Here is a 10,704-nt window from a genome sequence, read left to right as displayed (position 1 = left end):
GGCCTTTTCTCTGCCCCTCCTGGAAAGTGGGTCACGCCACAGGGAGATACAACAGAGACAAGTGAGGGTCTTGGAGGAAGGAAGAGGCAGGGTAAGGATGATGGGAAGAGAGAAGGGGCCAGGTACTGAGCTTTATTTTCTCTGAAAGAGGGTTGAGAGGAATGATTTCTGTACTTAGAGCCTGACTGGTAGAGAGAAATGGATTCATCCTTCCCCCTGGCCCCAGCCTTGCCTAAGTTTCCAAGGAAACCAAGAACTGAAGCTTCTGGAAAGTGTAAGAGACAGACTTGAAGATGAGAGCACTAATTCTCCTGGGACTCCTGGTTCAGTCTAGGGAGTCAGGAGAGTGTCTCCATGTCCAGACCTAAATATGAGCCCCCTCCCTCCCTCCAGGACAGGAAGGAGATGCCACCTAAGACCAAAGAAAAAGGGACAAAAGCTGGGGCCCAGAAGAAGAAAAGAAATGCAAGTGCTGGTGAGTCAGACTGGGTGGAGGTGGGTGCCTCCCAGCCTCTCCTTGTTCTGGCTCAGAGACCTCCAGAGAGAATTCATCCCTCTGCGTGACAAGATGGAGCTGTCTTGGCCTTCCCCCTTTACATCATATTTGGGTGCCATGGAGCTGGGAACATGGGAAAATCAGTACCCATGAATCCCTTCTGGCTGTGTGCCTTCCTTGTATATTCATTACAATCTTTCAAATACCTACTGTGAGCTGGGTAGTGAACTCATTAGGCTTTGCTGTCAAAGATCCCTCATTTAATGGTCCTCGTATCTCCCACAAAAAAAAGAGAAGTCCAGGGTACGGGAGGAGGATGGGAGGCGGGCAGAGAAGCCTGAGATCCTGACAAGCTGAGGGTCTGCCATCTTGCCAGGGCAGATGTGGAGGCTGAATCCATGCACAGGCTGGCACTGCTGGAAAAGGAGGTGCTCCAAGACCACTTGGGTAAGAAGGGTGGAAGTTTGGCAACAGAGACAGTGGGCATTTGTCTATCCCTGGGAGCTTAAAGTTTTGGAACAATGGTGGAGGGCTGAGCTGATCTCTAACCATCCCCTAATGGGAAAAGATTGTCAAGAGCTGGGGTCATGAGGACAGGGTGGGCCGTGAGGGTTGATAAAGAAAGCTAACTTTTATAGCTGGAACACAGAGGGAGTTTTTCCCTCTTAGTAACAGAGTCTGTAGGATTCTGAGGCGGGGAAGGGAAACAGAATGACGATGAGAGACTGGCAGGCTGCCGCCAGGTTTCTGAAGGTGGACAGAGTCCATCAGGGCCACGGGGGCTGATTGAGTGGAGCCCCCAGCCAGTGCAGAGGGCTGCTCTGGACTGTTCACAGCTCTGCAGAGGGATGAAGCCCGCCGAGCCAAGGCTTCGGAAGACCAGCTGAAGCAGAGGATCAAAGACCTGGAGGCTGAACTGGAGGGGGCCCGGAGCGAAGGGAAGGCCATATATGCAGGTGTGAGGTTGATCGAGCAGGTGGGCGGGAGACAGGGGCCCGGAAGAGGACAACTGGGAGGGCCCGAGGATGCTAGAAAGGGAGACAAGGAGGACTTCGAACTGCCCATACCTAGCCTCAGCCCTTCCAGCACGCACAGGAATCCTGAGAGGGCCTTCTGTGGTCTTGGGCAGGAACCTTCCATGACATGCAGTGCTTTGTGCTTGATGTCCCATGGGCTATGAAACGCAGTCCCAGCCTTCATCTCACTCCTCCCGTGGGAGTGGGTGGGAAGGAGGGCCTGAATTCACATACTGAGCTGGCATAGCAGATGGGTATCTTGTTTCCTAGCTCTGTCCCCACCTTCTCAGATCACCACAAGAATCCAGAAGACTTTTTTTTTTTTTAATGTGGACCATTTTTAAAGTCTTTATTGGATTTGTTACAATATTGCTTCTGTTCTATGTTTTGGTTTTTTTGGCCCTGAGGAATATGGGATCTTAGCTTCCAGATCAGGGATCAAATCCACATCCCCTGCATTGGTAGGTGAAGTCTTAACCACTGGACTGCCAGGGAAGGCCCCCAACAGACCTTTATGCACCTGTCCACTGGACCAAGCAGAGCCCTCCCCACCCACAACTTTCTGGCCTTTCTCCACTGCTCTCTCCCTACCTGGGTCCCTGGCCACCCACCTCTCTGCCAGAGATGAATCGTCGGTGCCGGAGCCTGCAGGAGGCGATGCAGAGTCGCACCAGGCAGCTGGAGGAAGAAGTGAAGGGCCTGCGGGAGCAGTTAGGTAGGCTTCCCAGGTGGCCCTAGTAGTAAAGAACCCACCCGCTGATGCAGGAGACTTAAAAGACGTGGGTTCTGTCCCTGGGTCGGGAAGATCCCCTGGAGGAGGGCATGGCAACTCACTCCATAGTCTTGCCTGGAGAATCCCATGGGCAGAGGAGCCTGGACAGCCCCATTCCATGAGGTCACAAAAAGTCGAACACTAACCAATTTAGCACGCACACACAGCGCACCCTCCCCTCACAGCACTTTCTCTCAGAGGATCACACTGTTGTGGTCCAGCCTGAAGGGGTGGAGTTAGAACGGTCTTTCTTTAGAAAACTGCAGTTTAAGCTCTCATACTGTCTTCCCCACTGACTCTTCTACCACTTGCAACAGAAGGTTCAGGATAGCAAAAAATACCCAATCTTAAACTTTAAGTTATAAGTGAAGAAGACCTAACTTTCTCACTGCACCTCCCTCTCTCAATGGTCTCTGTAAAGGCAGTTCTTACTCCCCACTGCCCCCGTGTCTCTCACGAGCAAAACACATTCTCTCTTAGTTTGGCTGATTTTTAGAATGAAAGCAAGCTTGAATATAACTGTTTGAATTACTTACCTCTGTATCTTCAAGACCTAATATGTGGTAGGTCCTGAATAACTATTTGCTAATAAATAAATGAGCTTCTAAATAAGCAACAAAGCAAAACAAACAAACAAAAAAAAAAAAACAGGAAGCTTTTGCTCTCTTCCATCTTGGTAACAGGACAGAGTTGAAAAATTTTAGCACGGCACGGATTTTCCACAATTTTGGCCTCAAAGTTTTCTTATCCTAAAGTAGCTTTAGTTTAGCTTTAGATATCCAAGAGTTGCTTATCTTCCCACGCAGACCCTGAGTTCCTTTCCTAATCTTTGCCTTATCTCAAGTGCAATCAGTATTTTTAAGCACCTCCTACATACTAGGTGCTTTCCCACACATTATCACATTTTTTTAAAATGTATTTTTATTTATTTGTTTGGCTGCCCCCAGTCTTAATTGGGAGCATGTGGGATCTTTAGTTGGGGCATGTGAACTCTTAGTTGCCGCGTGTGGGATCTAGTTCCCCGACTAGGGATCAAACCTGAGCCCCCTGCACTGGGAGCGCAGAGTCCTAGCCACTGGCACTGGGGATGTCCTAACATGATCACATTTAACTCTCAGAGCACACCTGTGAAGCATGTGTCATTTTCTCTATAAAGATGAAGAAACTGAGTCTTAGAGATGTGTCAGATGTTACACAAGTAGTGAATGGCAACCTGATTTGGGAGCCAAATCTCTTGTCCCAAGCACCCCCACCCCTCTCCTGTACCTTAACGGTATATGTCAGCTCTTTATAGGCACTAGGGGACATTGACGGCTCTGGGGAAGTCTGGAACAGTCCTGCTCATGTTGTGCTCTTTGGGTGGGAGACTCTGTTCAGAGGCAGAGTGTCACAATCCTGTCCTCTTTCATCCTCCTCCCTGGCACCATCTCCCCCAGAATTGTGCCAGAGGGAGGCTGAGGCTGCCCAGAGGGAGGCCAAGCAGGCCCTCGGAGAGCGGGACCAGACTCTGGCTCAGCTTCGGGCCCACGTGGCAGACATGGAGGCCAAGTATGAGGAAATCTTACATGTAAGCCCTATCCTCTGAAGACCAGCCATCCCAGGGCCCAGCCCTTCCCCATCCCCACAAATCCCAGCGAGTATGACAATGACAGGCCAGGGGGAAGGGAAAGAAGCATCTTCGCAGGGGATCCTGCTCTGTCTTAAGGGGATACAACCATGCCTACCCACTAAGAATAAGAGCTTGAAGAAAACACTGGCTGGGAAAGCTTAGAGACCAGGCTGGGGGCACCCCTTACCCTACCCTCTCCCTTCCTGAGATTGAAGCTCGGTGTCCGCAGGACAGCCTGGACCAGCTCCTGGCCAAGCTGAGAGCTGTGAAGCCTCAGTGGGACGGGGCTGTGCTGAGACTCCACGCCAGGCTCAAGGAGCAGCTCCGCCAGTTTGGACTCAACCCCCTGGATCTTTGAAGCTGTGAGTCTCTAGTCTCTGGGGCCCTCTGAGGCCCCAGCAATAAAGCTGTCTTGATGTAGACCTCAGCAGGACTGTGAGCTGTGTTTTTTTGGCAGAGAGGCGTGCCTCTCATGGGAATATCTCAGTTCTGGACTGACCGATTACCCTGAAGATGGAATAAGAAGAGAGAGAAATTTGACAAGATCTCAACTTCTCTCCTAGGGAGTCTGGGTCCCACCCGTTGAGCCGTGAGCCCTTTTGGTCACCCTATCCCCACCAGCACCAACAAAGGCAGCCAGATTTGTGGATAAAGGCCATTTCTATAAAGGACCAACAATGACTAGGCACCAGCCCCCACAATCCTCAGGTGCCCACAGAGGGAAGGTGCAGCTAGTCTCCAAATTCTTATAATATACCCAACATCCTGGAGTCATGCTTAGGGAAAGTTCCAGATGGCTTCAATTCTAGTCAGCCCCACAGCCCACCTGAAAAGGGAATACTCTCTGCTTCTCCTTTATTTTACTACAACGTTCTCAGTTCTACTTCATTTCTGGTTAAATATGGAAGGGGGAGATTTTGAAAAGAATTCCCAGCATTGCCTTGTATTGAATTTATAATGTCGTTTAAAAAGTTTACTTAGTTTAATTAATTTTGTATAAGGTAGGAATAACCAAATATATTCTAACTGTTTTGCCATCTCTTGGGAATAACAGAATATATTCTCCATAATAGAAAAGCAGAAACAGTTCATTTTCACCCTCTGTAGATTCTTCCTTTCAGTAAGTTGTGTTTCATCCTCACAGACTGATCTTTCAGGTAGAACGGGTGGAGGTTTAGGTAGAAATGAGCATCAGGATTCTACTCACTATGCACAATTGTTTCCACTATGCACAACTGTGCACCTTTTAGCTATGGAGCTTAAAAACCTTCCTGGGTAGCTTAGTAAAGAATTCACCTGTGATGCAGGAGACCTGAGTTCAATCCCTGGATTAAGAAGATCCCCTGGAGAAGGAAATAGCAACCCACTCCAGTACTGTTGCCTGGAAAATCCCATGGACAGAGAGGAGACTGGCAGGGTACAGTCCGTGGAGTCACAAGAGCTGGACGCGAAGGAGCAGCTAAACCACCACACCTCCATGGTGCTTAAACTTTCTCCAGGAGAAATGAATATAACACATTTCAAAGGGGGGAGGGGGAGGTTTCCCACAACAAGTAATTCTCTGTAGACATAGTTTAACTTTTGGGTCACAATCTAACTCAACTGTGGCACTATCTACCTGGCCATAGCATCAGACCCAGGGGTTAAGGGTTCAGTCCCACGAGACTGCCCTCAACCTCAAATACCAATCTTAAGTCCAGGTTGTCACTTGTGCTTTTGACTAACTGGCTATCAATCAGTGATAGCCACAACCCCTTCCCTAGGGTTCAATCATTTGCTAGAGTGATTGAATTCAGGGAAATGGTTTACTTACTAGATCACCATTTTATTACAAAGGACACAACTCAAGAACAGCCAGATGCAAGAAATACACGGCGTGGGGTATGAGCATGGAAGCTCCATACTCTCTCCAGGTGTGCCAACCCCCTGCCCCTCCACGTGTTCATCAACAAAGAAAGCTCTCTGAACCTGTGCTTCTGGGTTTCTATGGAGACTTCATTATGTAGGCATGATTAATCAATCCATTGATCACTGGTGATTAATTCAACCTCCAGCCCCTGCCCCCTCCCAGGAGACTGAGGGTGGGGGTGGCACTGAAATTTCCAGCTTGCTAATCACATGGTCGGTTCCCCTGGAAACCAGTGCCCCATGCTTAGGTGCTTTCCAAACGGTACCTCATTAACAAGGATAGCTGTAATTGAACGAGCCTTATTATGAATAACAGAAGACACCTTTATCACTCTTATTACTTAGGAAATCCCAAGGATTTTAGAAGCTCTCTGCCAGGAAAGGATAGGAAGACCTAATATATATATTTCTTGTTATAAATCACAAAATCACACTGCTCATCTCAAGCAGATCTTCATCTCTGGGGCACAGCTCCCAAAGACCCCACATGACTTCCTCCGGAATCAAATGGGAGCCCCCACCTGAGGGCTCTGGCCACACCCTCTTCCAGGAGGTGGAGCCATGGGAAGGGAGAGAGACCTTGAACAATCTTCTGTGACTGGGTATCGGGAGTCCTAAAGCTGCAGCTTCTGGTTTAAAGAGAGCATCTCAGCTCCCACCACCTCAGGCTGGAGGGTGAAGACAGGGAAGCTTGAGCAGATCATTGCCAAGCATGGGGTGCTACAGCAGATCTGAGGCCAGAACCCCATCCTAAGCAAAGAAAGAAGGGAAGAAGTCATTCAGGGAACAGAAGCGCTCCTTTTCCCTGTGCCCACCTGCACTGGCATGCCCAGGAATAGGGCTTCTTCTCTGGGGTCTTTCTGTTCCCACCTACCCTGGCCTAAAGTCCCAACCAGGGTCCCCCAGACTGCTTCACCTTGTAGCCTCCCGCTCTGCCCTCCTCTCTGACCACGCCCTCTCCCCTTCTGGCTGCTCACAGTTCATCCATCTCCTCTTCCTCACCTCTCTGGACCCTGGGGGAATCCAGGCTTCCAATCCTTGCTGAGATCTGGCCGCTAACTTCAGGCACAGGGGTGGCTTCGCCTCAGCCAGCTGCTGAAGTCTTTCCTGGTCATTCTCTCCACCCATGGGATACCCATTCACCTCCAGAATCACGTCTCCTGTTTGCAGCCCTGCCTGAGCAGCAGAGCCTCCTAGGGTCACCTGGTGGAATAGGTGGGGTCTAGAGGAGCCTGGAACACCACAGAAAATTTTGCTGGGTATTCTGGGGCTCTGGGAGGGAAGCAGAAGAAGGCTCATCAAGAGGCAAAGGATTGAAAACATCCAAGGTGCCCGGGGAATCCGTCACCTGGGAGATGAAAAGACCAGGCCTGCTAGCCACACAGCTGAGTCGGAAGCCATAGCCACCGCCAGGCCCAGGGTACAGGAAGCACTGGTGGAAGTTGCACGGGACAGAAGCCACTGTTGTGTCGTCGACAAGTGGGCTGTTGGTCTCAATCACAGAGGCTGAGCCACTACCCCGGGGAAAGTCAGGAGCCTCTGTGCTCTCCAAGAAGAGGAGCGGAGACAAGCGAACCTGGGACAGAAGAACAGGACAAGTCCGTTGCTTCTCCCTAACCTGAGCCCTGCTCCATTCCGGCCCCATCTCTAGCCCCGGCCCCTCAGCTCGCACCATACTGAAGAAGCGGTCAGCCTTGGGGTCGACGACAATGAGGGAGACTCGGGAGCCCTGCGCCCGGATCTTGGACACTGTCTCCTCGTGGCCCAGCCCCTCCACGCTCTCCCCAGCCACAGCCACCAGCCGGTCCCCAGCCTGCATCCCGGCCTTCTCCGCTGGCAGTCCTGGGTCCACCTCCCAAAGGAACTGACCTGGGACGCAGACATCCTCATGGCTCCTTCCCCCCCTCATCCCCCAGTGCCAGCCCAGGCCACTGTGTGCACACTGGGAGACTGACCCAGGGGTACACAGGAGGAGGAGGAGGCCCTGGGCTGGGGTTCAGCCAGGGCCACCACTTGTGTGCACTGAGCGGTGGATGCAGACACTGGTGTGCCCACCCCAAGGCCCGCCCTCCCACCCCTATCCCCAGGGCTCCCACTCACCAAGGCGACCGTCAAGGCCCTTCTCCTCCCGGAGCACGAACCCGAAGCCCTGGGGCCCTTTCTCGAGATGCAGACAGCGGGGCTTGGTGGGCAGTGCCCACCCCTCTGCCAGAGGAGCAGCCAGGGGCATTCCCAGCTGGCGACACTGTTCCTCCACCTCTGGCCCTGCCACCAGCAGGGTCACCTGCTTGCCACTCTGCCAAAGCTGTGGGGACCCAGCAGGGCATCAGCATCAACCAACTGAGGAGGGAGGGCAGAAGCAGGTACCCCCTCCCAACCCTTCTTCCCAGGCCCTAGAATGAAGCCCTCGGGAGGGGAGGTGGGTGGCGAGCACAGAGTGGAAAGGGAAGGATGGTGATGGAGGTACAAGATCAGACTGGGAGATTGAGAGCCTGCTTCCCGAGACAGGGACAAGCCCAGAGGGGTGAGGACAAGAGGAAGCAGCCATACCTTCCTGCTGAGTTGGTTATGTGTGAGCTTTTCCACACTGACCCCATTCACTTCTAGCAGCCGGGCCCCAGGGGGCACTCCTGCTCGCTCAGCTGCTCCTCCAGTGCTCAGCACTAACCAGAAAGGACCCCGATGTCCTGGAAGCCCAAAGAGTGACTTTCTGCCTGCTGTCCACCCACAACAGGATTCAGAGCCCCCCTGCTGACCCCTCCCATGCTCTAAGCTCACCTTGGGTGACACTGAAGCCAAAGCCGCCTTCGTCTTTCACTACGTGGCACAGCCGAGGCCGGACCCCCTGGCCGAGACGGGGACAAAGGTGGGTGTTGTTCCCCCGCTGAGCTCGGGCCACCTCGTGCACGGGCTGCGCCAAAACTGTCAGCAGCACCCGAGGCCCGCTGGCCCGGATCCGGCGTATCACCTGAACAGCAGGCACGCGGGGTGGGCTTGGGCCGGCCCCTCTTATGAAAGTCCTCTCCCTGGAAGCCACACTCTTCACCATGGGAACCAGCTCTCTGGAGGCCTTCACCCAGCCATTCTGACCTGGGGCATCCCTAAATTCTGGGAGATGGGGGAGGTGACCCCCACCCTCCCACCTCCCATGTGGGAGATACGTACCCCCCACATACCCAGGGAGGTGACCAAGAGGCTTCTGTCTCCCCCAGGTGCTACAGAATGTTCCCTTGTACTACTGGGATTCCAGCCCAACCTCACCATCAAATAATCTTCATGTTCCACGACGTGGTTGTTCACCCCCAGGATCCAGTCTCCTTCTCGAAGACCCTGGCGCTGGGCGGAAGAGCCTGGCTCCACCCTGCACACCACATGCCCAGCCCTGCCCGGCTGCTGCTGCAGGTGGAAGCCAAAAGTCCTGCCCTCCTCTTTATTCAGCAGGTAGAAGCGAGGCCGTTCCAGGCTCCAGAGATCTGGATGGGGAGGTGGGCAGCAGAAAAGGTGGAGGAAAGGGGACATGACCCAAGTCACCTTGTGCCTGGTAGCCCCTGCCCATGTGATTGAACAGCGAACAGGCTTCTGCCCAGTTAGGTGTCGGGTAGTGGAGCTGAACACAGCCCAGGCAGAGTGGCTAGGACAGAAGGAAAAAGCCCAGACCCCTTCCTCCTCCAGGTAGTCATTCGCCACCAAGGCTGTCATCAGAGGGAGACAGTAAGTGGTTTCCAAGGAGACAGGATGCTTTGTGGTGCCCTGGTGGCTCTGGGGAAAGGAAGTGGTTGCCCCAAGGGGTTGGGGGAGGTTACCAGAAGGGTCGTAGTCTTCAGCCAGGGAGAGGACAGGATTATCAATGCCCAGCTTTGGGTTAAACTCAAACTTCCTGCAAGGAGGCAAGTCACGCAGGTAGGAGAAAGCTGACATCCAGACTTGGGTCCCAGGCTCGCCTTGAGGTGCCAAAGGCAGCTGATGAGCCTCCCCAACTTCAGTTCCCTCCTCTCCTTGCCCCAGTCTTTCACAGCACGGCACTTACAGGGCCAAGGAGGCTGTGTCCTGAAGATCTGCCAGGCAAAGAAGGGGTGAGGGGACGAGAGGCAGTCTCCACCCTGAGACTCCACTTCCATGGTCGTTAACTGAAAGGACTTAGGGGAACCCCCAAATTCAGGACTCGCCCTATGTTCTGCTCCCAAAGGGTCTTCCCTTCCCCTTCCTTCCCCTCCCTGGCCCAGACCTGATATACACATAAATCTGAGCATATCAGTACAGGGCGTGGACCAGGAAGACAGACACATCCACCCACTCACCTCTCACCTCCTAACTTCCAGTCTGTTTTCAGGGCTCCAAGCCCCAATACCAAGTGTGTCCTAGTCCCAAACCCTTCCAATCCACCCTCTGCCCTGAAGTCCCCTCCAGAGGGTTTCTCCCGGCCTCCTACCTGCAGCTGCCTCCATGGTTGGATCTGTGACCTAGCGCCCAGTGTAAGGACAAGGTCCATCGAAACCAGCTGATCCTCCCATCTACCCCCGCCCCCACGTCCCGCCTCCTTCAAGACACTGCCTTAGAAGCAGCTGGGTAATGGTTAAGGGGAGGAGAGTCTTGTCTTCTGGGGAAGTGTGTATGTCCTTCCCGCCCCATTCCTGAGCCTCGACTTTCTCAGGAGGCTCTGCTGCTGTCCCAGGTCCCCCTCTGCACAGAGAAAGGTCACTATAATTGCTGGTCACTGTAATTCCAAGCCTGGGATAAGTGTATGACATGGGGGACAGAAGCCCTATGGCCCAATAAGGACACCCACCCACCCCAACATCTAGTTCATCTAACACCCCCTCCCCAGCCCTCGCTGCCTCTGAACTTAGTGCCCAAGAAACATCTGCAATAGAAAGTGGCCAGTGGTTTAACCAGAATGACCAAG

At 53.0% G+C, this 10,704-nt stretch overlaps 2 protein-coding genes across 22 annotated transcripts; one reads left to right on the top strand and one right to left on the bottom strand.

Moving 5' to 3' along the window:
- Positions 1-4,320, top strand: CCDC153 (coiled-coil domain containing 153). Of its 19 annotated transcripts, none has more exons than XR_005724154.1 (7): positions 1-91; positions 394-475; positions 878-943; positions 1,333-1,452; positions 1,978-2,227; positions 3,721-3,851; positions 4,102-4,320. XR_005724154.1 is itself a non-coding variant. In XM_040258207.1 (7 exons), the coding sequence occupies exons 2-7, from the start codon at positions 406-408 to the stop codon at positions 4,257-4,259; spliced, it is 612 nt and encodes a 203-aa protein (XP_040114141.1). In that variant the 5' UTR covers positions 1-91; positions 394-405; the 3' UTR covers positions 4,260-4,320. The 19 variants fall into 19 exon arrangements, 18 of the variants coding, with proteins under 18 accessions (XP_040114141.1, XP_040114142.1, XP_040114140.1 ...); XM_040258207.1 differs by having other exon boundaries at positions 2,135-2,227; positions 4,128-4,320; XM_040258208.1 differs by having other exon boundaries at positions 2,135-2,227; positions 4,123-4,320.
- A 1,377-nt stretch (positions 4,321-5,697) lies between these two features.
- PDZD3 (PDZ domain containing 3) lies at positions 5,698-10,659 on the bottom strand. 3 transcript variants are annotated; one of them, XM_040258154.1, is made up of 9 exons: positions 9,605-10,659; positions 9,063-9,274; positions 8,580-8,769; positions 8,352-8,488; positions 7,902-8,106; positions 7,474-7,670; positions 7,150-7,377; positions 6,804-7,004; positions 5,698-6,551 (listed from the first exon to the last, which is right to left on the bottom strand). In XM_040258154.1, the coding sequence occupies exons 1-9, from the start codon at positions 9,717-9,719 to the stop codon at positions 6,522-6,524; spliced, it is 1,515 nt and encodes a 504-aa protein (XP_040114088.1). In that variant the 5' UTR covers positions 9,720-10,659; the 3' UTR covers positions 5,698-6,521. The 3 variants fall into 3 exon arrangements, with proteins under 3 accessions (XP_040114088.1, XP_040114087.1, XP_040114089.1); XM_040258153.1 differs by having other exon boundaries at positions 9,063-10,659; XM_040258155.1 differs by lacking the exons at positions 5,698-6,551; positions 6,804-7,004; positions 7,474-7,670 and having other exon boundaries at positions 7,227-7,377; positions 9,063-10,659.
- Positions 10,660-10,704: the final 45 nt, after the last annotated feature.

The sequence above is a fragment of the Oryx dammah genome, unplaced genomic scaffold, assembly GCF_014754425.2.
Source record: "Oryx dammah isolate SB20612 unplaced genomic scaffold, SCBI_Odam_1.1 HiC_scaffold_17, whole genome shotgun sequence".
In the NCBI taxonomy this organism is placed as follows: Eukaryota; Metazoa; Chordata; class Mammalia; order Artiodactyla; family Bovidae; genus Oryx; species Oryx dammah.
This window is presented reverse-complemented; position numbering and strand designations above follow the sequence as displayed.

What these genes read in the sequence shown, in the direction of transcription:
- CCDC153 (XM_040258201.1), top strand. Translation starts at nt 406, where the DNA reads ATGCCACCTAAGACCAAAGAAAAAGGGACAAAAGCTGGGGCCCAGAAG. An exon ending in GAAAAGAAATGCAAGTGCTG is followed by an intron (nt 476 to 877) that starts GTGAGTCAGACT and finishes TTGCCAGGGCAG; the next exon opens with ATGTGGAGGCTGAATCCATG. An exon ending in AGGGAAGGCCATATATGCAG is followed by an intron (nt 1,453 to 2,134) that starts GTGTGAGGTTGA and finishes CCTCTCTGCCAG; the next exon opens with AGATGAATCGTCGGTGCCGG.
- PDZD3 (XM_040258153.1), bottom strand. Translation starts at nt 9,719, where the DNA reads ATGTCAGCTTTCTCCTACCTGCGTGACTTGCCTCCTTGCAGGAAGTTT. An exon ending in TGGCTTCAGTGTCACCCAAG is followed by an intron (nt 8,489 to 8,579) that starts GTGAGCTTAGAG and finishes TTGGGCTTCCAG; the next exon opens with GACATCGGGGTCCTTTCTGG. An exon ending in ATAACCAACTCAGCAGGAAG is followed by an intron (nt 8,107 to 8,351) that starts GTATGGCTGCTT and finishes GGGTCCCCACAG; the next exon opens with CTTTGGCAGAGTGGCAAGCA.